General features: G+C 42.7%; 1 protein-coding gene across 1 annotated transcript; it reads left to right on the forward strand.

The window, feature by feature from the left end:
- Window positions 1-695: 695 nt before the first annotated feature.
- Window positions 696-27,183, forward strand: SULT4A1 (sulfotransferase family 4A member 1). The gene is made up of 7 exons (XM_066319594.1): window positions 696-940; window positions 17,355-17,485; window positions 18,922-19,002; window positions 19,108-19,234; window positions 21,171-21,265; window positions 22,675-22,813; window positions 26,121-27,183. Exons 1-7 carry the CDS (start codon window positions 772-774, stop codon window positions 26,231-26,233), a joined length of 855 nt encoding a protein of 284 aa, XP_066175691.1. The 5' UTR covers window positions 696-771; the 3' UTR covers window positions 26,234-27,183.
- The last annotated feature ends 594 nt before the right edge of the window (window positions 27,184-27,777 follow it).

Below are 27,777 nucleotides of genomic sequence, written 5' to 3' on the forward strand. Positions count from 1 at the left end.
GCAAAGCAGGTGTGCTCCCCTTTCTCACTGCCTTACCTGCCCCGCCATGGATCATGCCTGGTCTTGGTGCAAGGGCGGGGGTGAACCCCTGTGAACTCGGCGGCTGCGGATCATCCCTCTCCCCTGCACTCCCCAGCCTCCCATTGCCCTCTCCGAGACCTTGGCACTGCCACAGTGCCCACACCTCCGCAGGCTGGGTGGAAACGGGGATGGTGCCCTTCATCCTCGCTGCCTCTGCCGCGACCGCATCCGGAGAGGAGTGGGGAGGAGAGGCCGGCAGAACATCCCTCCATCCCTCCATCCATCCATCCCTGCATCCTTGCTTCCTTCCATCCCTGCATGCCTCCATCCATCCATCTATCCATCCCTGCATCCATCCATCCCTCCATCCCTCCCTGCATCCATCCATCCCTCCATCCCTCCCTGCATCCCTCCATCCCTCCCTGCATCCCTCCATCCCTCCATCCCTCCCTGCATCCGTCCATCCCTGCATCCCTCCCTGCATCCCTGCATCCCTCCCTCCGCTGCCGGCCCCGCAATGACATCACCGTGCGCGGAGCCCCCGCCCGCCGTGCGCGGGGCTGTGCCGGGGGCCGGGGCTGCCGCGCCCGCCGCTCGCCCGCCCCTTCCCTCCCCTCCCCTTCCCTTCCTCCCTCCCCACCTCCGTCCCTCCATCCCTCCCTCCCTCCCTCCCTCCCTCCCTCCCTCCCCGCCGCCGGAGCGCCCGCGGCCCGCGCACCTCGGCCTCGCCCGCGGCCCGCAGGGAAGAGGATGGCGGAGAGCGAGGCCGAGACCCCCAGCACGCCGTGCGAGTTCGAGAGCAAGTACTTCGAGTACAATGGGGTGCGGCTGCCGCCCTTCTGCCGCGGGAAGATGGAGGAGATCGCCAATTTCCCGGTGAGGGACAGCGACGTCTGGATTGTCACCTATCCCAAATCAGGTAGGCGGGCGGGCGGGCCGGGGCTGCCGCGGCTGGTGCGGGGGCGGCTCCTCCTCCTCCTTCTCATCCTCCTTCTCCTCCTCCTCTCCCCGCTCGCAGGGCAGCCGGGGCCGGGAGCGGGGGCTTAAGTGCCCCGACTGCCCACGCGAGATGTGGGGGCGAGGCCTGAGCCCGTTCTCCAGCGCGGGTGTGCCCGGGGATGGTGCCCTGGATCCAAGGATGGTACCCTGTATGTGAGGATGGAGCCCTGGAGTCGAGGCTGGTGCGGTGCCCTGTGTCCAAGGATAGCACCCTGTATCCGGGGATGGAGCCCCGGGGCCGGGGATGGTGTCCTGGATGCAGAGGCCGTGTCCTGTATCCGGGGATGGAGCCCTGAGGCTGGTGTCCTGGATGCAGAGGCTGTGTCCTGTATCCGGGGATGGAGCCCTGAGGCTGGTGTCCTGGATGCAGAGGCTGTGTCCTGTATCCGGAGATGGAGCCCTGAGGCTGGTGTCCTGGATGCAGAGGCTGTGTCCTGTATCCGGGGATGGAGCCCTGAGGCTCGTGTCCTGGATGCAGAGGCTGTGTCCTGTATCCAGAAGCTGTGTCCTGTATCCGGGGATGGAGCCCTGAGGCTGGTGTCCTGGATGCAGAGGCTGTGTCCTGTATCCGGGGATGGAGCCCTGAGGCTGGTGTCCTGGATGCAGAGGCTGTGTCCTGTATCCGGGGATGGAGCCCTGAGGCTGGTGTCCTGGATGCAGAGGCTGTGTCCTGTATCCGGGGATGGAGCCCTGAGGCTGGTGTCCTGGAGGCTGTGTCCTGTATCCGGGGATGCTGCCCGCTGTGCGGGGATGGAGCCCTGTGGCCAGGTGTGGTGCTCTGCGCCCCGCAGCCCTGCAGAGTTGAGAGCCTGTCCCGGGCACGGAGTGTCCGGGGTCCCTGTGGGCACCCACGGAGGGTGGGCACACGCCGGCGCCCCGCGTGGCCCGAGGACCCCGCCTGGGTGGTCCCGAAGCGCTGGGGTATGACGATGCTGCTCCGGGCAAGGGAAATCTGGCTCAGCAAAGATGTCGAACGGGGAAGGTCTGTGGCATCGGTGCCGATGGCTGCTGTGGGGCACAGGTTTGGTGTCTGCTCCACAGCCCTTCCTCAGGGCTGCACTCCCGAGGAGGCTGCCCAGATCATTCTGGGGGAACATGTGCTCCAAGTACGTTCTTGCTGCACTGTCTGGATCGCTAGAAAGGCCTACTGTTTGCACTAAAAGTGAATGTTTTGTCCGGTAAAGGCATCCTTTGGCTGTTGCACACCATGTGGGTGCCTGCTTGTAATGCTGTGTTTCTTGATTTTTTTTATTCTCTCCATTTCCAAGCAAAAATATTTAAAGAGAATTGCCATGGACGTAGTGCAGCCTGCAAAGAGACAGACAATATGGGAGCTTTGTACCCCACCTGATGAAATCAGATAAACTCTTCTGGAAGGGCATTCTTGAGTGACTTTTTTCCTGACAATAAGATGATCTCTTTCTAGGAAACCCAAAGTCCACTGGAGATAACAGAGGTCAGCTCTGCAAATGCCCTTGTAAAATGATGTTTCAGTTTTGTAGGTTTCTGACTTACTTCGTTGTTTGTTGTGTGAATGGCTAATGCTTTTCAATTTCCTGGTGTGCTGCTTCAAGCACACACATTTCTACGATGTAGCATCTGTTATGTTTTTATCATTTCTCAAGCAGTTTCAAGCATTTATCTTTATGTTTTCTGATATTTTGTTACTAACTATGCTTTTAAAGATCAACAAGAGCTTGATAGCTAATGCTATCATTGCTTAGCATTGGATAAGGGAAAATGTGTAGCTGGATGGCCCTCAAAATACTAGGATTAGGAGTAGGCAGCTACATTTAAATTGCTCTTTTAAACTATCTTCTTCAAGATTTATAGCACGGAGCAACAACACTATTAAATTCTGTGTGGTTTAAGATTTCAGTTCTGAGAATCTGAGGCTACAATGTTCCTGTGTTGCACCCCTATTTCTTGGTGGTGTCTTGTTAAATATCCTCAGCCAACTTCAGCCAGCCACAATATCATTAATAGCTGGCAATAGCTTAGTTTTGATGGCTAGACAGTTGGCTGTGGAAAGCCAGCTTGCATAGTCATATTTGATTTGCTGTTTTGTGCAAACAGCAACATAATATTAGATCTTTTGGGGCCCCAGTGACAGGGAACTGCCCCCTTAGAAAATGGACATGCTACCAAAGGATTTACAGGTAGTCACTGGGAGAAGGAAAAGATGGGTGAGAAATGAGGCACTGAAACTGAAACTGCAGTATTGTGTGGGTGAGCTGGAGGAGCAGCCTTGAGGTCAAAATAGAATTTTATTTGCCAGGAAAGAGAATGCTTGTATGGTGAGTAATCTGATGTCCGTGTTGAGGGAATAGGTTCTGGACAATAATAGCATCTGCAAGCTCCACCTCCTTATAGCCCAAGGTCTACCAAAGCCTGTTTTGTCAGCTGCTCCTCTGTGGCTTACAGCTTCTTTAGGGCTTCAGAGGGGCTGCTGGCTAGGGACAGGCGTGGCAGCAGAAACTGGGCTTCCCTAGGATGGTTCCCACTGATTTAGCCAAGGTCATGCAGAAAGTCTACAGCAAAGCCAGGAATTAAATCCAGAAGCCCATTACCCTAACTACAGCTTCATCTTTCTGCCTCTCAATAGTGTTGACAAAGATTTTTCTGTGTACTGGACATAATCAGAATTTTCATGGTGTTGCTGTTATGAAAAAATGTAGGTTCACAAAGCAGATTAGGTGCACAAAATGTAATTATTTGGGGTGAAAGGCTTTGGTTTGTTGTCTGGTAATATTTAGAGGTAGAACACAGCTGGGACCACTTATTTAGTTTCTGTGAATAAATTATGTTTGAACAATACTGCAAGAAAGAAAAATGCACCAATGTTGAATAGATCCAACAGAAAACTTTTTTCTAGTTCCTAAGGAAATCAGCTTTGTTCAGTGTAGCAGCAGTTCTCCATCTGCTCAAACTGTGGAAAATACCCAAACAAGTCTGTGTGCTGCATGTGTGAGAGGCCAGAGCCTGTGGCTACAAGCAGAAGGCTGCAGCAGTAACTCTTGACCATATGGTGGCTTAACTGGCAAAGAAAATCCACAAGTGGCTCATAGGGCCAGGACTGCTTCAGCGGTCCCAGGGACTGGTGAAGTGGTCTGGAAGCCATTTGGAAGACACTGTACACTGCAGGAATACACAATGCAGCTCCAAACATGTGAAATGGAGGTGCTGCTTGGTAGTTACAGTTATTGGTAGATTGGGAGTGACCCAGGAAGAAGCTGTTCCAATAATGGTAGAAAATCAAATGTACCAGTGGCCTTACTGGTAGTAATGTAATAAGCCTAATGGAAAGTGACTCTGCTTTAATGTGATTTCCACTGATGGATGGCCGAATAATGATATCCCTTATATCTTTAATTATTCTTAACACCTGTACCCAATCAATGGTAACAGCTTTTGGGAGCTTCTGGACTATGAGAAACTTTATGCCTGAAACCCAGAGACTCAGATATTTGAATGTGTGTCTATGTTTGTACATCTGGGAGTACTGTAATTATAGAAAACCTTTTTTTGTCGTGATGCATAATTTAAAATCAGGTGTGCTAGTGAAGAAATTAAGTCAAAAGTTTCATCTTCCACATAACTTTGTAGTGTAGAGTGGGCAGGCTGAGTGAGACACACAGATTTGCAGGAGAAAATGTAAACCAGAATGCTGTTCTCTATAGTATTAAATAACCAGAGCTCACCCCACAGATATGATACAGATGCACTGTTTATAGGGAACACTGTGTCTCTATCACAGCTTGTGTTGAACCCTCTCATCCTGTGGATTTCCTGTACCCTACCTGAAAATTCAAATTCTCATCTGTGAACTTAAGCTACAGAATTAATAGAGAAACAAATCTTTTTAATGGTCTTCCTTCAGTCACCCTGCTCAGGGCCAGGTCAGCTGTTTGCTAACATCAGTGATTTCAGTGGAATTAAATCAGTCCCTAAAGTGTAGTGTTTAGTTCAGGTTCTCCCAGTGTTTTATTGTGTCTTACAGTGTCACCCTGACTGGACATGATCTGTCCATGTGCTTACTCAGAAAGTGGTGCACAGCAGCTCCCTTAATACCATCTTGTGTGTGTTCTAAATAAATGCATACTTTGCATTCTCGGGCCAAAACCCACAAGTTCATGTCTTTTGCAAAGCTGGTAATTTGAGAAAGCGAGCTGTTTGCATTAATAATTCAGCTCTCTCTCCCATGGTGGTTATTTTGCCAAATACTTTTTTTGGAGTTCTGGGTGGAAAAATGTCAATTGTTGAGCAAATATCAGCTTCAAGTCCAGCCAGTTCATGAGAACTTGCATTTGGTGACAGACAATAGGTCAAAAGAGCAAGTGTTGCCTATGGCCTTACCTGTCTGTGGGTGTCTTTTTATAGATTCTCAATTTCACTTGTAGCACTGGATTTTTGTAACTACCCTTTGGCTGTTAGGGAATATGATAGCTCTTGACCTTTGCCTTAATGAAGTGAGTTTGTGGGTCATTTCAAAGACAGCTTTCATGTGTGTATATTTACCGAGTTCTCCTTTTTGGAATTCTTTCACATTCACCTCTAGTGTTATGTGAAATGAACCAGGGAAAGTCAGTTTGAGTTGTCGGTTTCATTATTTGTTTGAGAGGTTCTGTGCGTACAGGTCATGCCTCTGGCAGTGCATTGTGTGCACAGGGGTGGTTCTCTGTTCTCCTGTTCTCTGTGCCTCTCCTCCTGTGTGCACACCTCTTTTATCCTCCTATTTCTAGCACTCCTGAATCCAACACTTTCTCTTGCTGGGTCACCAGCATGTGCCAGTCCCTTCCCTGGCTGATGGAGGAGCTCTGTCCTTCCACCCTCTTACAGTCTTTGCATTCTCCATGGTCCATGTCCCACATCCCATAATCCCTGTTATATTCTTCCCATGCAGGAACTCTGTGTGCCCTGGGGTTTTCTTCTGTTATGGGGAAAGGGTTGTTTGATGCACTGACCATTACAGCTGTGACAAGGACAACTGTTAAACTGTGGGATACAGAGGGTACAATATGAACAGCACTTTTCCTGCTTGTCTGATTCCCTAGTGAAAGTAATAGACTTCAGCTCATCAACATCTAAAATATTCTTTGATTAGACTTAGCTTTCAAAAGTTGCTACACTTAAAGGCAAAGAGATGCTTGAACCACTAGAGATGTAGACATATGTGCTTTTTGTTTAGCTATGAAGTTGATTTAAGGATTTCTTAACTTTGGCCTCTTGTTTCTTCACCTTCCAATGAGCCTTAGCTGTCTGTGGGACCATGTTATAAAACAGATTGGCAAAACCTTGAGTAAAGAAATACGTTGCAAAGAAAATGTACCAAGTAAGTATGCCAAAATCTTGCTTTGTTTATCTTGTCCAATCCTACTTTTCATGTTTTTCACAGACTGTAAAAATCACCTGGCAATGAGGTTATATTGCCAGGAGGTGAGATTGGTATTACTGTACTTCACAGTAAGAGTCTTATTATTCAATATACAGAGTATTATTGCCTAACTAAGTTCATGTGGCTGCAGATACCCAGATGTGCACAGGTCGAACAGTGCTGACAGTCAGTCCTGATTTGCACAGTCATAACTGAGAGGAGGATCAGGCTGAAAGGTTGCCCAAGGATGTTCCTGAGCTGTGGGAGGTTCAGCTGGGAGCTGTCAGAGGGACGTGTTGCAGCTGCGGTGGATTGCAGAGGTTTCCCTCCTAGTGGCAGCTGTCAGTGCCCTTTGCAGCAAAAGGCTCCTCAGGGGACACAAGCATCCATGTGTGTTAAATTAGTTCAGTTGCCTTAATTTCCAGTGTGCTCACAGGGAGCTTCTCCCACCAGTTTTGTTGGCATTATTTCGTAACGACAGGTTTGCAGTTGCCAAAGAGCCAGATTCTGCTGTGCTGGATTTACAGTGCTATAACCTCTGCAGAATTTTGTTGCCTTGGGCTTAAACCATTTTCATTTAAAGAACTGATGCAAAAGTTACTGGCCCAGAGGCATGCCTGGAGAAATCATGAGCCTGGCTTAAAAATCAAATTTTTAAACAAAATACATTTGGGATTCTTCTCCTTTCACCTCTGGTTTTTGAAGCAATACTGTGCTCTGTGACATGGAGTGATGGGAAACCTCTCTTAGTTTCATGAATCTGGATGATTGAGTGGATATCTTTAAATTCAGGATGGAGCATGCAACTTTTTCTCTCTGACAGTAACATCACAGTAATTTGGTTTCTTTAAGCAATGTATAAAGCTCAGATATTGTTCTGTTTTAATGACAGATAAATGTGCATCAATTCCCGTACACGCCGGTCAGAATGGATGGATTTTTCAATAGGAAGGGAACAGCAAACTGCATTGTGTGATAGAGAGATGTTTTGTGATCTGTTTCTTTAGGGACGGATGGACAGGTATTTGAATCTGATTTCATGCTTTTAATGGCAGAAATCATGTTCCTTCCATCACTGAGAAAAGTAAATACTCCACAGCTTAAACTCACTCCATTGAGGACCATTGAGGTGCAGAAAGTGACTCCTGTAAATTGATGTTTGTGGGGATTAGAGCCACTGGGTTCCTGTGCTTTGCAAGTCCTTCTGAATGGGTCTATCTTTTTATTTATATATAGCTCAAAATACCTTCAGGTATTAACTCACTCTTAAATGCTGCTAGGCAAAGAAATTATCTATAAAACTATCAAAAAAAAAAATGTAATTGAAGACAATGTTAAGTTTGCCACTGATGAATTTGACTTGATTTCAATGTGAGTAGAATTGAAGAAGTTCTTGTATGCCTCAAACTTGAAAAAAAAAGCAGAGAAAAAAGATCTGTGGTTGAGGGAAACTCCTTTTATTATCTAGATAGCAGTGTTTCTCTCAGGACCCTTTTATCAAACCAGTGAAGAGATGTTACTAGAGGCAAAACAAATGGTTGAGAAGACAAAGAATTCTCCAGTTATCTAATAGGTTTTGCTGGGTCTTTTGCAAATGTAACATAATTGCTTCCCTGCTGTTAAGTAGTGCAAAACTCAACTCTTTTTTTTCCCTTAGTTTTTGTTTTTGCTTTTGTTTTTGTAAATAGGTGCAAGAAAAAAAAAAAAAAAAAGAAGGAGGGTTTTAACCTGGGTAAAGTGTCTGTTCTAAACAGGTGTGAAATCATTATTGACTATATTAAATGATAATGACCTCAAAGACTAAAGAATTAGAAAATTATGTAGATCAGCCAAACCCAGCAGCCAGTCCTTCTCATTTCATGTTAATGTTCATTTGTCACAGTGAAGGTATTAATGAAAGGAAGCAAAATGCTTCATTCTTTTATTCTTTTTATGCAGTCTTATTAAATGGAGGCTTTTTCTAGTTGGGTACATTAGGGACTCATACACCCCATGCTGAGGAGAAGGAACTACCTCCTGTTTTGTTCCAAAAATGCTTTAGAAGCAATGCAAGCTTTGGGACACTGGCCATCCAATGTGACTTTGTGGCTGCAGATTCTGTGACCTGGGATAAATCATACAATCTTTTTGTCTATGTTTTCCACTGGATGTTTTTCTTCTCAACCAAAATTTTTCATGTATAGTGGTATGCAGTTCTCATGGGCAAGCAGATGTCACCTACCATATATATTTTTGTAGAGAAACTAGCAAATTGTAGGTCTGAAACTGAATTAGCATTTCCTCTTATCCTTTTGCTTGAGCCATGGTAGAAGAGCCCGACCCCCCCAGCTGTCCCCTCCTGTCAGGGAGTTGTGCAGAGCCAGAAGGTTCCCCCTGAGCATCCTTTTCTCCAGGCTGAGCCCCCACAGCTCCCTCAGCCCCTCCTGGTGCTCCAGCCCCTTCCCCAGCTCCGTTCCCTTCCCTGGACACGCTCCAGCCCCTCAATGTCTTTCTTGTGCTGAGGTTCCCAGAAGTGCCCCAGGAGCTGAGGTGTGGCCCCAGCAGTGCCCAGCCCAGGGGACAGTCACTGCCCTGGCCCTGCTGTCACACCATGGCTGGCACAGCCCAGGGGCCATTGGCCTCTTGCCCACCTGTTGATGCAAGGCAATGAGAAACACGGATTAACCATGCAGTTAAAAGCCTGTTTACTGCTGGTCAGGGTTGCCAAAGTAGCACAGAACAGCTGTAGGCATTGCTGGAGCTGGATTGTTCTCTATACGCAGAGCTGAAATGCACATTAGTAATGATGGATGTCAGTGCTTCTATGGCATAACCAGTGCTTTCTGTCAGAGGTGTCTTCTCTTCAACCATTTTGCTGCTACATGTGTAAACCTGTTGCCTGATATCAAAGGGAAACACCTTGTAACAGTATTAAAATGGTAAGACAGAAAAACAGGTCTTTTGGAAGCTTTCAGGTTTCCTCATGGTTATGGGTACACCCAGCATCAGATTTCTACAGTTTTTGTAAGTTTCAAAAAAAAAAAAGATCATTTCTAACAAATATTGCCCAATTAGAAGAGCAGTTGGTTGGGAAGTTCCCCCCAGGTTCTACCCTGTTAGAGTTGGTCCAGGGGCTTCTTTGCCCCATTTCTTTTGTGCCATCTCAGATTCTGGTTGGAAAACAAAATGTCCTTGAACGTTCTCTTCTTGAAAACCAGTCTTTCAGGAATGTGTTAGAAGATTAGCCTTTTACTCTAAAATCTAAGAGAAATGATAGGAAACGTACCAGGAGCTATATAACCATGAATTGTCAGTCCACAAAGCTACGAACATATGAAAAATGTATAAAAAGCTAAAATCTTTAGGCATCAAACCCATGGTGATATCACTTGGCTGATCCACTTTTATACTCCCAAACAGATCTCTTTTCATTTCTGATTCTGAAGAGCGATGGAATGGGCTGTAGCTGGCTTAAAACTGCAGTCCAGGTAAATGAGGAGGGTCACAGGTACCCTGAGAAGAATGGTTTTGCTTAGTGCAGCTATAATTTGAGTGGAATTCTGTGTGGGACAAAATGCTTTACTCCCTGACCTTAGACAAGCAATAGCTGACTGGACAGGTTGTGATTTTTTTAATGTGTAAGCTGTACCTGCAGCACTGGTGTACTGTGCTCTTGAAACTTGACCACCTAATATGTGCAAATGCGCATTAATGTGTAGGCAGGTTTTGCATAACATTTTTCCTGGAAGAGGTTGAAACTGAGGCAGAGAGTTGCTTTTTGAGTAGTGACAGACATCTTCTGACATTGTTATATGGGGAGAGGAGTATGTTCACAGCCAAGGGTATGAGATCTCCCTCAACACAAGTGCCTAATAGAGGTGCCCTGTTGTTCCCTGATTTCTGATCCTATCTCAGTCAGCAGAGCTCACTGTGAAGCTCTGCATTTACCCACATACCATATTGTGACTGTAGAGCAGAACACAGAGTGATAGAGTTGTCCCAGAAATCAATGGAGCTAAAGGTAACTATGCCATTCGTTTTGATGTAGAGAAGTCTTTGAGCACAGTTTTAAAACCCAGTGACTTGTCATGATGGCAAAGTTCTTTCCTGCACTGTTGTCCTTGGTACAGGGTGTGAAATCAAAGGGAAATTAGGCACAGTGAGAAGACTTTCAGCTGGAGATTGTGAGCTCCTGCTGGAGTAATGTTTTATGCAATTTAGGCATGTTTTTTGATATGGGCTCTAAAAAGATGGGAGAATGGAACTGCTAGAGAATGCAGGAGGACAGACCATAACTGAGGTAACAACTTAATGTGCTGGGTTGGCTTTAGACCTGGTCAGCCTTGAATAGATGTGGGAAGGATGAAAAGAAATGTCATTCTGTCAGAGCAAACAGGTTTGTCTGTTATTTCTATGTTCCTGTATGTTGTATGTTACTTTTTTGTTGTTGTTTTAGGCTGATGGATGTTGTGCTTGCTCTCTTTTACCATGGGGGTGTGTTTGGTTGGTGAGAAAAAACTAGAAGAAAATTTAATCTAAGGATATGGGCAGATGTATACTTTTACAGGTGCCTGTAAAGTGCAGGATTGTTAGTGCCTTTAGCCTGATGTTCATCATTCCTGGTAGAAAAACAACCCACAGAGTATTTTGGGTGGATGCATTCTGGTTTGTCCCACACAAAGTTTGCTACACGAGTTGATGCCAAAAGTAGAGACTCCTTCAGCTAATTTGGCCAATCTAATTTCAAGTGAATTGGAGCAGTTTGTGTGAAGTTATTCTGTTCGTGATGACACCTGGTGCAAGACAGGATGAGCATCCACAAATATCGACAGCCCAGTTAAATCTTCAAGAGAAGAGTAAAACAATTTTCTCTTTGAGTATCTGATACCAAGAGACATCTGTAACCAACCAGTGGTGGGTCCTTCCTGTGAAGGACTTGTGACAAAATCCAGGGCACCTGGATATGATGAAGTCATGGATGTTGGGACAAGCTTGAAGACACAAATCATGATTCTTCAATCAGAAGGCAAATGAAGGCAAACTTGTGGCCTGTTGATGAACAGTTAATCTGTGGACATGACTCACAGTTCTTAGAGTTTTTAGGATGCTACTTACCCAGCCCTTGCTGCAGAGTGTGTGAGGATGTTGTGTATTATTAACAGGGATAGAAAAGAAAGGCTTTTTGCCCCAGCTCTCCTCAGCAAGAGACCTCTGCCAGCAAGTGACAGATGTATCTCTCTTCTTCAGGAAATCTCTGTGGGTGTGGGCTTGGCTGTGCCACAGATCTCCCAGAGAACAGGTCCTGGTGTGTTTTATTTACTAGTGTTGCAGCAGTTTTAGGACCCAGCATGCTCCTGAGGAGGTGTTTTTCTCCAGGCTGGTGTTTGGTGTGGGCAGTAGTGGCTGCCTGCCTGGCTGTGTGGGAGTGGGGCTGCCCCAGCTGTCAGTGCCAGGGCCCAGACACTCTGTGGTCAATGTGCACTTCTCATCCTGTCCTCTATTGAGTAGTTAGTGTGCTAATGTAAGGGAGAATCACTACTCAGGCCACTTTTGAAAAAAATAGTACTAATGCATTAGCCAAAAATAGCCCTGCTTTGTAACCAGTTCATTAAAGCAGGGCTTTAGGATACTGTATTGGACATAATGGCAATAATTCTGTGGATAATACGTCTGTGTAAACAGCTCAGTGACAGCATTTTTACCAAACAGAAAGTAGGTTTTCCTCCTAAATAGAAGAGGATTTTCATAGTGTGCTGTTTATAGCCTTTGGCAAAACATACTCAAAACACAACTCATAATTAATGGACCTATGTCTGCAGAATTTAGCCTGTTGGGTTTGGTTTAAAAGCTGGTAGCTGCAAGCAGAAAAATAAATGGATTAGGACATCTAAAAATGTAAGACTGTGCTTGCTGAATGTTGCTGGAAATTGTGTATTTAACACTTTTTTAAAATCCAGTCTTACTTAAGTTGTCCGCTTTACTTTCAGAAGGTCTGAATTCAGGTTCCTTGTGTCCCCCAGACTCCCTTGACAGCTCACTATTGACTATGTGGCATTTAGGCCATGTAAGAGGGGCATTAGTCTTGGAAGACAAGTATTCAGTCCTTTCTGAAAATTGGACCCTCTAATAAGCATTTAATTGATCAGTCAAAACAAACCAGTGTGGCAATATAACATCACAATTTCAGTCTTTATTCTGAATCCCCAGTCTCATTTAGGTAAACATAAGATTTGTAAAATATGGTATCAACATATATACATTTTTATTTTAAATTTTTAAAACTCTAGTTGTCTATTCTTAAGCTAGGTGGAGTTGAAATGTGTAGGAGAACTTCAGCATACAGACCTCAAGAGGCGATACTTTAATAATTTGGAATTTTTTTTTTCTTCTAATGGAAAAATCTAATTTTCCCTCCAGAATTGTAGGGTGAGGATGAATCTGTCATACTGACCTGCAGATTTACAATCAAATTAGCCAAGGGGGAATGATCTTGCAGGCAGTTAGAACAATGGTGTGAGGCTGTTCTGTACAGCACTTGCAGATCAGTCTGGCAGCTTTAGCAGCCCTCACTTTTAATGAGCCCTTCGACCTACCAATGCTATAAAAAGTTATGAGTCATAATGGATCTGCTGCATTGGATTAGCCAAAATTTGGTCAAGCTCTGGCATATCAAACAAAGTACAGCGAATTGGGATTGCTAGATTACTAGCATTAGTATTTCTTTATTTAAATTTTCCGTGTAGTTTCCACACAAGGAGTGAATAAAGGGAAAATACCAAAGGCATTTGCATCCTTGGGCTGCAGGTTTGTCCTGTCTTAGCTGATAAGAAAGGAGAAATTGAAAGAAACTACCTTAGAAACCATAAAGAGAAGTGAAATTTCACGAGAAATCTTACAGTTTTATATCTGACCCTTCACTTTTAATGCATCTATGATATCTGGTGACTTCATAGGAGTGCCAGTGGCCAGAAAGAGTTGAGAGAAGCCCGAGAACATCTGCACTAGAGAATATTTCTCCCTTCCACAGTGACTGAATTTGACATTGGATGACATCTGACACACAGAAGCCAGAAGGAGAAGCTGTGGTGGTCCCATGTTGTGTCTGTCTCACTCTGCTGCCTGGTTGCTGCCGCAGCAGCTCCTGGTGAGCAGAGGCAGAGTGGCCCTGGTCTGACTTTGCCCTTGCTGCTGAGGCATTGGCCAAGGAAAGGGCACAAAGGAGGAGTTCCCAGTCACAGGGACCGCTGGGGCATGGTGGGATTTTTAATGAGTCCCGGTTTCTGTGAGTCATTAGGTGGCACAGGAATGCACAGTGCATCCTCACCAGCACACTCCTGTTATGCAGGGTAGAAATACAGGCTCACAGATAATTTAAAAAGGTCTCCTAAAGACCTGCAGATTCTGGCAGGCAGCAGCTTCTCACAGCTGTTTGCCACCCCCTCTCTTTCCAGATACTGTGTGATAAACTGGAACACTCTGTTCTCCTGAGGCATTCTATTGACATAGCAGAGGAGCTTGTCAGGAAGAGCATTTCTCAGGTACTTTGCACTGAAGTTCCTCAGATGCTGGCTGCCTCCATTTTAGCTGGAATTGGATAAGTGTTCATGAATTCCGTGTCTGTTCTGGCAGTATGACCCTAGAGGTAGCAAGGTGAGCAGTCTTCGTGACGGATGAAATGCTGCAGATGGAAGAAGAAAGGGTAGAATTGCTGGGAACTTATAAATGTGACATTTATTGTCTCATGTCCAAAGGCTGGCGGTGAATCCTGTTTTTCAGTGATTATCCTGTTGTGCTTATCCTTCTGTACATCCCAAGTGAGGTGTGCATGTGCATGTACAGGTGTTCAGCAGCACAGGGAGGAAGCAGTGAAGGCTCTGGAGAGCACAACATCCATTGCCTCACACAGGGCCAGAAATCCAGGGAGTACAGAGAGAAGATCTGCACACTTTTCTTTTCACCTTTTTTTTTTTTTTTTTTTTTTTAATTTAGCTTGCCTCACGTTTTTGCTCTGTCCAACAGGTATCAGAATTTTCCTTTTATTAAGAAAGTCTCTGTGACATTTAGGTCTGGCCAGGTTTTGTGATGGACTGAGATTGCTGGCATTATTCACATAATCTCCTTTCATAATCTCAGTTTCAGGAATTTACTCTATCTTCCATCCATAAAATGATGACTCTTGCAAATCTCCACAGAGGTCAGTAAGTCAGCTGGGTCAAATGGCAAATTTCTGTATGTTTTACATACAGATGGGGCTGCAGCAGAAGATTCACTCCCAGCATACTATAGCATTTTAATAAATCGTGTTAGCCCAGGTCTAGGCTTGGGCTTTCCATCTAGTGGATAGGTACAGTATCTCACTTCATTTTGTTTTTCAGCCAGCCGATGTTCCCGGGGCTGGAGATGTTGCCCTAGCAGCCAGGTCTGGAATTTGGGCTGCCTGTTGCTAGGTGAAGTCATCCTTTCTAAACCAAAAGAACATTTAGCTCTGATACATTTAATTTGAGTTGGTTTTAGTCCTAGTAGAGATGTGAGGAGGTCATACCTATCTAATTATACATATAAAAGCTTTTAGATTTTTTTTTCTTTTTAAAAAATAGGCATGTGATGCTTTAATTTTTTCTTTTTAACAGAAAACCAGGTCAGTGATAAATCTTTTACCTGGAGCTTTTGGAATGTGTGTGCCTATGGTAAATAATAATTGATGAAGGGTGACAAGTAAAAAAAAATCATTATTCCCTCAAAAGTTAATTCCTTAGTTTTCATGTGTATTTATACCTTGTAATTCAAAAGCACAGTAACTTGAGCAATAAAGTGGGAAAAATCAGGCTAATACAGAGGGTGACAAAAGAGAAAACTAGCACAGAGTTCATGGGTGGGGGAAATTGAGATCAGTGATCCTGCTGCCGGTGTAGGGAGGAGAAATTCCAGCCTACAGGATAGTCCAGCATTTCTCTTTCAGCGTGTCACTGGTTTTGGAAACACTTTTAGATGGAGCACGCTGAGCTTCCAAAACCCCCACTTTGGACGGGAAATATGTCATTCCCCACCTCTGCAGTTCTCTGTGCATTTGGGGGGCTGTGCTCCTGTCCGTCCTTTTTAACTTTTCTGCTGGACTTCGTGGAGAGCTGGTAGGGAACGTGCTTCTCTCCCCAAGTTTCAGTGTGGCTCTGCCTCAACCCTGTGGCCCTTCTGTATTCAGAGGCACAATAGAAATGGCAGCTTTTTGCCTAGAGAGCAGCTGAGCAATGAAAAAATAGTTTATTGTGTGTGCCCACAGAGTTATTTATTTTCCTTTCACGGAAACGGGGCTGCCGTAAAAGCATTTCTCTTTGCAGGTGGAATAGGAAATACTGAAATAAATTATGGAGAACCAAGGTGTCTCTGGTCAGGATAAAAATTTAATGAGAACAAGGGTTGTGCTCATTCAGAGTCACAAGGACTGATACTGAAGTACTGTATGAATACTAATTTTAATGCATAAATATATGCTTGAACTTAAAAATGTAGAGTGAACAGCCTTGGTGGCAAGTGTATATTAAGTGTGTGACAGCTGTCTCTGTGGATGATGATCACGTGAAAGTCTTCTTTTTCTTTCCCGCCCCCCAAACCTTTTTAATTTGTCCATCAATTAGTAAGGGAACAGTGGAATCTTGAAGTGCTTTCCATCCAAAACAATTATTGGAGGTGTGTGTTCTTTCACATTTATCCAGCCTCTGTTCACTCCAACTATCAGCCTTACTCAACTGTTTCTGTCTCAGATTAAAAACCAATCAGAATAATGATACAGCATGGGGGGCTTTTTGTGTTGAACAACCTATAGGATTGGTACAAAGGTGCCTGTTTGTGTGTACTGTCTTGTTAGTTAACATGAATTAACTAGTGACTGTTACAAGTGACTTGCAACTCACAGATTATTTTCAAGTTCTAATGGTTGTGATCTCAGAGTTTACAGCTCATCATTCCAAGGACATTCCAAGGACATTCCAAGGGATGCAGGAGCAGGCTTGGTCTTTGTAATCAGTTCTGGAACCATTTCTTGTTCCTTTAGGCAACACGAGAGAGTGAATAAATCCTGGTCTCATTTCCCTTACTGCTCCTAACTCTTAAATAATGAGTCTGTCTTTTGCAGTTTCCAGGGTGTCCCACACCCTTGGGACTTTTCATCTAAACTGTGGGGTCCCTCCCCTGGTTCGCTGTGATCTCTCCCCATTCTGTTCCTCCATCTCACCAAGGGCCTTCCTCTTCATGACCCTCTGTCAAATACCTGTTTTGAGGGTTCCCTACTTGCCTGGAGGTAAAGTCACTTTGAAATAGTTTCCCTGTCCAAAGGTCCAATTGAAGTGCCTATTAATTTTCCAAAGTGCAGTCCCTGGCCATGGTGTCTAATGGCTGCTTTGTAAATGTCCTCAGAGTGGGGAGAGATGCGTAATTGAGGCTTCTAAAGCTTGTGACTGACTCACTGTGCATGGATGTGTTTGGGGCTTTATCCACTCCATAACCTGGAGGCATAAATAGATTCTCAAATCGTTGCATAACAGGGGCCTTGCCTGCAATTTAGAATAAAGGCTGCTCAGCACAGCCACTAATGCATTTTGTGAACTTGGATGACCTCTGTTTGCCTCATGTTTTACTTTCTAAAATGGAAATTGTAGTGTTTCGCCAAGGTAACATTTACAGAGGTAAAACCATTTGTTAAATGCTTTGCAATTCACGGGTTAAGTGAATTGGAGACATAAGTGTATTTAAATGGTTGCTGAAGAAAAAAAATCTCAGGCCTTTTGCATGAAAGACCTATATGTATTTAAAATAAAACTGAGAGAGCTGACATACTATATTAAACCAGTAGTAATAGACTTAGCTCACAGCAGATGTTGAGGACAAAAGTTGCCATTATTTCTCTATTTAGGTCTCCCTTCATATGGCTGTGTTTAGATAAGAACTGTAATACAATCTGTTCTCTTTCATTGTTTGGTTCATGCAGGCACAGGCTTGCTGCAGGAAGTGGTGTATCTAGTGAGTCAGGGAGCTGATCCAGATGAGATTGGACTAATGAATATAGATGAGCAACTTCCAGTCCTAGAGTACCCTCAGCCCGGTCTGGACATCATCAAGGTACAATTTATTGCTAAGTTTTCCAGCATTTGGGTGTCTTCTTCCTCAGTTCCATGTTTATCACTTCATTTCATCCTGTGTCCTTCTCCTTTTTGTCACTGGGCTTGTTCAGAATGTTGCAGTGATTCAGAGTGTTATTAGGTTATTTTAAATTGCTTTTAATAAGCTTCACTGTGTTCTGTTTAGTACTTTAAATGTGTCTCCATGTCCTAAATATCTGGGCAGTAGATTTTCTGAATCAAAGTTCCAGGCCTCTCTTGCTTATATAAACAGGAGCTGTCCAAATGAGGCAAATTTGCTTTGATTCCTTCCCTGCATTTGGGAAAAAGTAACTAAATGCAGATACCCAGTCATCTGTATTCCCACTGCTCTGAATTTACACATCTCAATCTTTAGATCCACAGATCCACAGATCCTGGCTCTCTCTCACAGACCCTGTGGGCATACTGTGGGTATAGCTTGAGGGGTCAGGAATGTCCTGCATGAAGTTCCACACCATTAAGAATCCCCTGAAGTGCAGCTGCATGGCACATAAGTGTGATCTTGTCCTTGCTGCAACCACTTCTGACAGAGGCACATCTTGGAATAATTGGGGAAACTATACAGGGCCATCCTGTAACAGCTGCAGGGCTGCTTGGGTGAGCAAGCTGAGGCTGGCAGGGATAGAATTAAGCTGCTTGTGGTCAATGACAACTGCAGCCTCAGCCTACTTTGGGCTGAGAGTATTTAAAGGTCAGTGATTGCTCTTCTTTTTCATCTGTGATGCCTAATCCAGCGAGACCTCAGTGCTACCCTGCTGCAAAAAAGTGATGGCAATAGTAAGAGGTTTAGTTTGAGATTACACATTCTTATCTCTGCCATGTGCTAGCAGCTTGATTCAATATGGATTTATCCCATTTTTAATAGCAGAGCGTAATTTGTGTCATGAGACAATTTTGTATCAAATTACAGAAGAAAAACTGTTTGAAAGACGTTTGCACAATCAGATAAACCTTTGGGACTAGTTCTGAGGATAAAATAAAATGCAAGGGTAAAATTTGGAAGAAGTTAGGGGTCATGTTTTCAGAGCTTCTAATAGATTTCAAGGATTTTTACTGGAGGCATCACTGGATATAAAGTGAGTATGATATTAAGAATCTTCAACTGTTATATTCCCTTTCTGAGAAGGTCCTGCAAATGGAAGTACTTTGAAAACAAAAGGGATAAAACCCCAAAATGACAAAATCCCCAACACATTATCCAACCTTTTGATATTTAAAAACCAGATGTGACTCCCTGACCTGATTTTGAGTCCCAAACTCCTGTTAATTTTAGGAAATGAATTTGTGAATGGAAGTCACTATAGTAAAGGGCCTCAAGTGTGACAGTTCAGGACAGCTCAGGATGTGCCCTGAAGCAGTGCTCAGTAGGAAATGACTCTCTCTGCTTTAATTCAGGAACTGACGTCCCCTCGCCTCATCAAAAGCCACCTGCCCTATCGGTTTTTGCCTTCGGACCTTCACAACGGCAACTCAAAGGTGAAAACGAGCTCGTGTTTGTTCTAACTCTGCTGGCAGCACTTGTGTGAGTGCTTTGGGCTGAGGAAAAAGCTTTCAATAAGATGATTTTTCCCATCATCACAGGTAATATACATGGCTCGCAACCCCAAGGACCTGGTGGTGTCTTATTACCAGTTCCACCGCTCCCTAAGGACCATGAGCTACAGAGGAACGTTTCAGGAGTTCTGCAGAAGGTTTATGAATGACAAGTGTAAGGAGCTGTTCTCTCTGCACACATTTTATTTTCATCTCTGCGTTCCTTCTGCAAGTACAGAAGGGAACTGGATAAAGGTGCATTTGTTTTGCATATACAGCAAGGAGGTTGCTACGGATGGCGCTGCAGGGATTGAGATTTGTCCATGCAAACCATGAGCCATGCCTTTTGTGAATATTTGCCTTACAGTGTTTGACCCCCTCTGGGTTCAGCAGTTTTCCACCTGCACTGGAGCAAAACTCAGGTCTACTCTTCTAAAATTCAGTTTGCAGGCTGCCAAGTACCTCCTAAGAAGTGTTGAATGCTCCCAGGCATAATTTGATTTCCCAGGATAATTTATTCCTCACTATCAGCTACTTCTCAGGAGTGTTTCTGGTCTGCAGGTTTGGGGTTATTTTCCTGGTAGTTCCTTTAATATTTAAATTTCAGCCAAAAGCTCAAGGTTCATACCTTGCAAGTTAGCACAAAATTCTCTGTCTTGCTTGGCCCTGGTCAGGAGTGCACCAGTGAGCTTGAGTGAGGCCCCATGAGAAGGCAGCTGCAGGCTGCTGCTGCCTGAAAAATGCAGCTCTGTGAGGAGAATGCAGTTGCCACACTCTCTAGCTAAGGAAGAGAAAAAATTCCTGCTGCCTTTTATTTCTCTGCAATTTCTCCTCTGATACCTTAATGTGACACTAAGAATTCACCAGGTGCCTTAAGCTATGAGAGCAGGATCTCCTCCAGATCCAGAGCAGCAAAACTGGAATTCAGGGGAGCTGACGCTGAAGGAGCTGTGTAATACCAAAGGGAAGAAGTAAAGCCTACCAATGGAAATTATTTAACAGGCCTTAAAAAGCCTTTGCTGCTCCTTATCCTGCAAGCTTGAGCAGGATTAATGCTCTCCTCCCATTCCAGCCCAGCTTCAGTTTTCCATTTGCGTTCCTTGAGAATGGAATGTTTGCCTGTCGTCCCTGATCAGGGACTTCTAGACCAGAGACATTAGGAAGACACATAAGAAAGTCTTCTAAGATAGAGAGGTTGGGCTCCCTTTTCCATGTAAGTATCCCAAGTGTTATTTGTCTCTTTATCTTGTAGCAGCCACCTGACTTTGTCATAACCTCGCAGAGCCAATAAAACATCTCGGCATGTTCTGTGGCCATAATTGTACAAATGGGATGTTTGTAATGCACAGTGAATTTAGCATTCAGCTGAATGTTTACATCTCAGCAGAATCCTGGTAACTCAAACGTGTCCAGTGGAAAAAGAGATCAGTTTCAAAGGAAAACAGTTTTATTCAACTGACCAATTTTCAATTTTTATAAAGGCACTAAGATTCCATTTTTGTTATTCCCATTCCATAAGAAATGGATGCATAAAGGTAATATGTCAGTGTAGTTACCAGAATGAAACAATTTTTTTTCAAAGAGAAAAGGTGGCTTCATACAAACCTAAGAAGTTGGCTTTTTATTTTTTCTGTAGTTGCTTTGCTGAAAAGATAAAAATTACTAAAAAATATTGGAAAATAATTGAGAAATCCTTATCTGTTTAACTCCTACCTTGATTATGTGATGTACTTTCTGGGAATTAGTCACTGGTAACAGAGAAAAATGCAGAATGCATTTCTTATGGGGTTGTCTTCTAATACTGGTGACAAAAGAGATTCTTGAGATTTTAAGTACCAGGTACCAGTGGCTGAGCCTCTGGTAGAGACATAAAAATTGACTGAAATCAGTGCAAATGTGGACTTAATCAGAGAACTGAAAAACATATGAGTAAAGTTTTGGGGGGAGGGTTAGGTCTCCCATTACATGGGTCAAAATGAGACACTGCTCTCCTCAGGCTATGAACCACTTCAGTTATTTCATTTTTCCTTTTTTTTTTTTTTTTTCTTCTTGAAAATAGCTTAATAACCAAAGTGTTCATTTTCCTCATGCCAATTATAATGTTTTTGTAGTAGGATATGGTTCGTGGTTTGAGCATGTGCAAGAGTTTTGGGAGCACCACATGGATGCCAATGTACTCTTTCTCAAGTATGAAGATATGCATAAGGTAGGTTAGATGTAGCAAAATGGTGTTTTAATCACATTTAGCATACTAGTTTTTAAAACACATAAAGAACAAAATTACATTCTTATGTCCATATTTGGGCTCCCTAATGCTTGATACCATTTTTAAAGCAATGGCTTTAAAAATTCAGTAGCTTCTATGGACTTTAGGCGTTTTCATATCCATATTAATTTATTGAGGAGTCTGCCTGCATCTATAGGCACTGAACTACTTGCAGAGAAGGCAGTGATGTGAAACTGTTCAGTACTTGCTGCACTCAGCCCTGGGCATTCATTTAAAGAAGTGACTTGCTCTGTGTGCTGTAGCAATGAGGGAAAAGATATATAATCACTGTTTGTCCTATGTGTTTGGAATTTATTGTGATTATTTGATTGTTCTTACTGTTTTCTGTGAAACAAATCTGAAAACAATGAGGGTATGATCATGTAGCATAAGGTGGATGTAATTATTGAGTCTTTACAGTATGCTGGCTAATAAATCCACTTAAATTAGAAGTCTAGTAGAAATACTACAGTTTTCTTATTTAAGTAATATCTTTTTGAGAGCTAATGAAAATACTTCAGAATGTTTATTTGGCTGGAAAACTAATGCAAACATAGGAAAAACCCAGCTCCTGTTTCTAAACCTGTAAAAGGAAAAATTCAGGACAAGGCTCAAAAAAGCTGGGTAAGTTACAATTCCAGTTTTACTGAGCCTTCTGATGGAGTGGGATTCTAAAAGAAGGTGTAATACAGTCAAAGTAAGTAAAGTTTAGTCAAAGTTATTTCAATCCCACGGTTTTGAATAATTAATGTGTTCCTAGCTGTGCTCACCAGCTGGTGGCATCATAGCATCCTTCTGCTTCCTGATAAACATCAGTATTTTGTCCCTGCAACTCATAGTGAGGAACCCTGGAATTCTGCAAATGTAAATTCATGGTTATTCAGAGGCCACCTCCCTTGATCCTTCTCATCTACATGAATGCACTCCCAGAAGCTGACAAAGGAAGAAGGACTCTCCTAACATTTTTAGTCATGTATTTGACTGAGGTCAAAATCAAAGTGACTTTTAAATCCTCTGAAATGCACTGGTATTCCAAGGGATCTGTTAAGGATGGGGGGTTCTCTGAAGTGGGAAGCATCACAATTACTTTTCAGTTGTTCCCTGTTCCAATATCTGAAGGTTACATGGCCGTGCTCTCTGCCAACCTGTCTTACTCCACTTACTCTCAATGTGTTTCTTTTCAGCAGATTGGAAGGTGGCAAAACTTCAAGGCAGTGGTGCTTTTATAACTTCTGCACTTGTATTTTTCACACTCAGTGGGATATAACTTACTTTGAAATATCTAAACTCATTAAAAATGTGATTTTAAATATTGTGAAATAACCCAGGTTTTAAATGCTCTCTTACAGGACCTAGCAACAATGGTTGAACAGCTGGTGAGATTCTTAGGAGTTTCTTATGACAAAGCACAGTTGGAATCCATGGTGGAACACTGCCATCAACTCATTGATCAATGCTGTAATGCAGAGGCTCTTCCTGTTGGCAGGGGTATGTTTAAAACCTACAGCAAAACTCTTCTTGGAGAAGTTGCAAGAAGCAGCTTAGAGTAACCCCCAGGGTGTGTGAGATGTTGGCAAAATATTGCCATGTAAAGGATGGGAGGGAGCTGACTGTTGGTGCAGTTTGGGGCCTGGCTTGTTTTGAAATCAGGTCAGGTAGAAGTGACTGAAAAGAATGAAAGAATCCAAGATTAACAGTGGAATTTCAAACCACTCCATCAGAGAGCCTTTGTCTTGCTTCAGTGGATTCAACTCTTCGTGCTGAGGACTCTGCACTGCTCTTTCTGACCTTTGGCATGCCAAAGCCCACACCATCTCATATAGTTCATCCTGGCCTGAGCCCTGGGGTTTAAGTAGATCAGGTTTTCAAGAATAGCAGATATTTCTCATTTGAAAGGCATAAAATTAAAAGAAACCACAACTTCCTGTATATGCTTTTTCTTTTCATTTCCTACCTCAGCTGTTTAAAATGTGTTTATCTTCCAGATGTTTATTCTGGTGAGATTCTTTCTCTAGGAATCTGAAGGTGCCATGTGATCTGTTGATACATCTGTGCTTTCATAAGAAATCAAGTCCTTTCAGTTGCCTTTGAGAAGCATGAGTGAACTTAGGCTCCCTCAAATTGTTTTCTGTGGGCTGCTCTACTTCACTTTGGAAAATGAGGGAACCAGCTGAAGATGGTCAGTTCCTGTGTTATCCCTATATATGCCTTACTCAAACATAAAATCACTTCATACACTAATTTAATCCAGTCCTATTTGTAACTTTCCCTTGTTTTCCACACGTAGCAGTGGTAGCACTTCATGCTACAACGTCACACATGAAGCACATGTTTATCATGACCTCAGAGTTTCTCACAGGAATGGATTTGCAGGTTATTGTCCCGTACTCAGGGATTATGACAGGAATACTTTGGTCTTCGATTTCTGTGTGTAGGAGCCCTTTCCATACTACCACTTTCAGCCAGCCTTCATGTGATCTGAAAATTATACCAGCTGCAATTTTTATATTTTCAAATCTCTGATGAAAATGCCAAGTATTACAAGTCCCTCTTGACTTCTTATTCCATGTTAGCTGGTTATTTATTAAATTATCATACATTTTGTTGGGACATCCCGAGGTCCTTGGATAAGGTGTTTGTGTGAGTGCAAACTTTTACAAACAGCAGGGTTATGTTCTCCTTGTTGGCCCACACGTAGCCTCTTATTTCTACTGTCTACAACTGTTTCAGTAAGAAGCCTTCATGTTGTAATAGAGAAGGAAGGGAGCTACAGCACTTAGTGTGATAGTTTGTCATTTGTTCACTGTGTGCTTTTTAGTATAAATATCCTTATTTTGAATTTTTTTTTCTTTGCTGTCTTTGGCTTTTACAATATTTTGTTACACCAGAATGTAGCTTCATTAGCAGTGCTTTTGTTCCTTCTCTGTTCGTTTCTGTGACAAAGAATGGTGGCAATGACATGACAGCTGATTGTAATTTGTTTCAAATATTTTAATTTGTCATTAGTTACATTTACTTTATTATTTTGCTTTATTTTAGTTCTTCATTTTTTTTTTCTTTTAGCACATTGATCTTTACTCTGAAGATAACCCTGAACTGCTGTGAAAGCAGAACAATGATTAGATATGTTACTTGTATTTGACTCTTATCACATCATAATACACGCAGTTGCATGATTCAAATCATAAACCAGGTGGGTGACTTTTTGACAAGTTATCAATTCATATGGTAAAAAAAAAAAAAAATTTGTTACAAATAATCCACTGTGTATGTATGTCATTTGTAAAACTTGTCATTTGTCCATACATGTTTCTAGGGATACTCAGAAATAAAAGGATTTTCTTTACCAAGCAGAGGAAGAAAATATTTTATTATCAAATGGAAATAGAGGATTTTGTGTTTCATGCTGTAGTTTTTGCAGTTATAGTTGCCAGAGCAAAATTTAAGTTAGCATCAGATGATTGTAAACATTTCCTTGGTGGGTATTTTGGGTTTTTTTTTAATACATGAGAAATTTGGTGAAAACAATAAATGGCATTTTCAGTGTCAAGTTATTCTGGACTTTGGATCCTGAAAAGAACCAGGACACTTTCATACCTTCAGGAGTTATAGAAAAGACATGATTTCATAAAATGGCCTTTGCCACACATGCTATACCGTCATGTTAATAAGTAGTGTGTAGATGTTTCAGACAGTTTTGTCTTTGGTCTCAACTATAAAGTTGCTGCATAAAAGAATTGGTAATTGAATTAAATGGGTATTCTTCTTATGCTTCAAATGCATAATTAAGCTCCCTGCATGTAGCTTTGTTCTTGCTTATGATTAAACTCTGGTAGCTCACTCCCAATTCTGCTTTCATTTATTCCAGTTGAACAAGTCTGGATTTTGTCTTTATCTCCAGCATAAATGAGAAGTGAATTGGGACTCAGTCTGGTTATTCCTTTGGGCTTATTCAGCCACAAGTAACCCTGGGTGACTTTGAGTTAAATATATTTTGGGCTGCATTGAAACAGTTGTTAAGAGGGCTGCTGCCTTTGGCTGGTAGGTTCAGCAGGGTCACTAGGTTATGTTACTGGTTGGGTTCCATAGATTAATTCACATGAGGAAGGTGTTCAGTGTCAATATTGCATCCCTTAAAAGCTTCCTCATGTTCAAAATTAAAACATCAGTGGCATAACTGGAGTGCATGGCACTTGTTCTCTTTCATAGATAGAAACTCATATTTAACAAACAAATCTCTCCATGTTGAGAAATGGAAATTCATCTGTTGGACTTACCTCTAGACACAAAATAATAGAAATTAGCAATGAAAGTATTAGACTCCATTAGTCAGTGTATACTCCACATTCCCTGTACCTTTCGGATAGTTCCCTAAGCAGTGGGTGCTGGAGGCAAGGTGATTTTGGAATGTGTTGTTAGCTGTTGGAATTATTAAACATCCATATCTTGCATTGAAAGCAGAAATCCACTTGGAAGTGAACACCCAAGCCAAAATCTGTGTTCATTTCTGACTAAGGCCAGAGTAAAATCTCAGACAAATCTGAATTCTTCCTGTGTAACACTGGGCTGGTGCAGCTGGAGACGTGTATGGTTTTATTTGAAGGCTTTGCAAGGGCAGTGCCAGAGTAATTGGGTGAGACAATGAACAGCCTTAGGGCTCATTAAGCTTTCAGAGAAAGCCCAGACTGATCAGAATCTCACAGCTGATACTTGGTGCCCTGCACAATTAGACTGTGGGTATTTGGTGTCCTGTTAACATCTACTCTCTGACTTGTGTTCTTTCTCTGTGTTTCAGGACGAGTTGGGCTATGGAAAGACATCTTCACTGTTTCAATGAACGAGAAATTTGATTTAGTTTATAAACAGAAGATGGGAAAATGTGACCTCACATTTGATTTTTATTTATAAAAAATGCATGCATATGATATCCAGATTAGCTAGAAGTGCTTTATGCATTCATTTATTACCTGCTGGACAAACTACTGTAGCTATTATGTGTAACAAGGTTTAAAGAAAGAAAAACAATCTAAGTAAACCATATCAGATGCAATTATCTTTGATCCTGAACAGCTGTTTATCTTCTAGTATTTAAGTCCTTTGTCCATGTGCAAGAACTTCCCAGACAATACTAGAACACTCAGCTGTTATGGAATGTATTATATACGTATAAGGTATGTATCATATATGCAACTAGAATGTACACTTTTCAGCCCCACATTGATTATTTAATGTGTTTTATAAAAGCTTGTCACTAGAATCTGAATAAACATCTGTAAACCAAATAAAAATTTATTTCTGAGGGAAACAAGTAACAGGCCAAAACAGTATGCTAGAATGATCTCAGGGGTTAATTGTCACATTTATTTTTATAGCAGGTATAACCAAGGAGAAATAAATCCCATTCCAAAATAGGAACTGATCCAAGTGGGGTTCACATTAGGTTCTGCACACCCTTATCTGTGTGATTTGAGTAGGTTCTGTGCACTGGCACACTCTGTGAGACAAGGCTTGTTCTGATTTACATCTGTGATTGCCTGATCCCAAATCCCACCCATGCCTTTATGGAGACAGCTCAGAGCTGGCTTCCTGGTGGAGGCAGTTCAGCTCCATGCCCAGGGACAGCAGATAGAAAATTCTTAAGCCCTCAGCTCTAGGTCACTCCCTCAAAATGGGGCTTAAAAGCCAGGAATCTGGTGCAGGGACTGCCCTGAAGGATCACTCTCCAACCCATGTCACTTTGGTGCGTGAATTTCTCCCTTTAGGGGCAGCCCCAGAAGTTAAGGTGCTGGATCAGCTCCACAAAAAGGTGAGGGCACTTAGCACTGTTTATGGGTTGTTCTCTTGGACTCCACTAGACCTAAGGGTAAGGTACTGCTGTTTTACAGCAGTGAAACAGGCAAAGGGAGCTTCAGCATCCGAAGAAGAGAGTTGATGGATATGCCAGCAGGTGGGAGTATTGCACAAATATCCATGCACAAAAAGTTCCAGGAATTGTTAGCCATGACTGATCTGGGTTATTATGAGGATTCAAGTTTATTTCTTGTATCTTTTTTTTAGTCTCTACACAAACAGCCTGAAGCAGGCTACTATCACTACAGAACTCTCCCAAATTATTTTATTGTTCCATTATGTAGTGATATCTATGCTTTTTTGGTTCTCAGCTGCAGGAGGCCCATTTTTGCTAGTCAAATGTTCAGGCTCACCAAAAACTGTGAGGAAGGACTAGTTTTTAGTGTTTCAGTTCTGTTGGGAAACTGTCAGTTCAGCACTGGCAAGTGGTGTAGCATGATGTGGCTTGACAGCACTTTTCCTTGTATATTTGTGAGTGAAAATGCTTTCAGTGAAATTTTATTTCTATTTTTATATTTTTAGTACTGTATGAATATTAAGCACTACACATTATACTTCTGTGCTTGCTTGCTTACTGAATAAAAGATGTGTTCTGTGCATTG

Source organism: Sylvia atricapilla, chromosome 5 (genome assembly GCF_009819655.1).
Source record: "Sylvia atricapilla isolate bSylAtr1 chromosome 5, bSylAtr1.pri, whole genome shotgun sequence".
Taxonomy (NCBI): Eukaryota; Metazoa; Chordata; class Aves; order Passeriformes; family Sylviidae; genus Sylvia; species Sylvia atricapilla.

Coding starts and splice junctions, on each gene's coding strand:
- SULT4A1 (XM_066319594.1), top strand. CDS start 772: ATGGCGGAGAGCGAGGCCGAGACCCCCAGCACGCCGTGCGAGTTCGAG. Junction 941..17,354: donor TGTCACCTATCCCAAATCAG/GTAGGCGGGCGG, acceptor TGGTTCATGCAG/GCACAGGCTTGCTGCAGGAA. Junction 17,486..18,921: donor CCGGTCTGGACATCATCAAG/GTACAATTTATT, acceptor GCTTTAATTCAG/GAACTGACGTCCCCTCGCCT.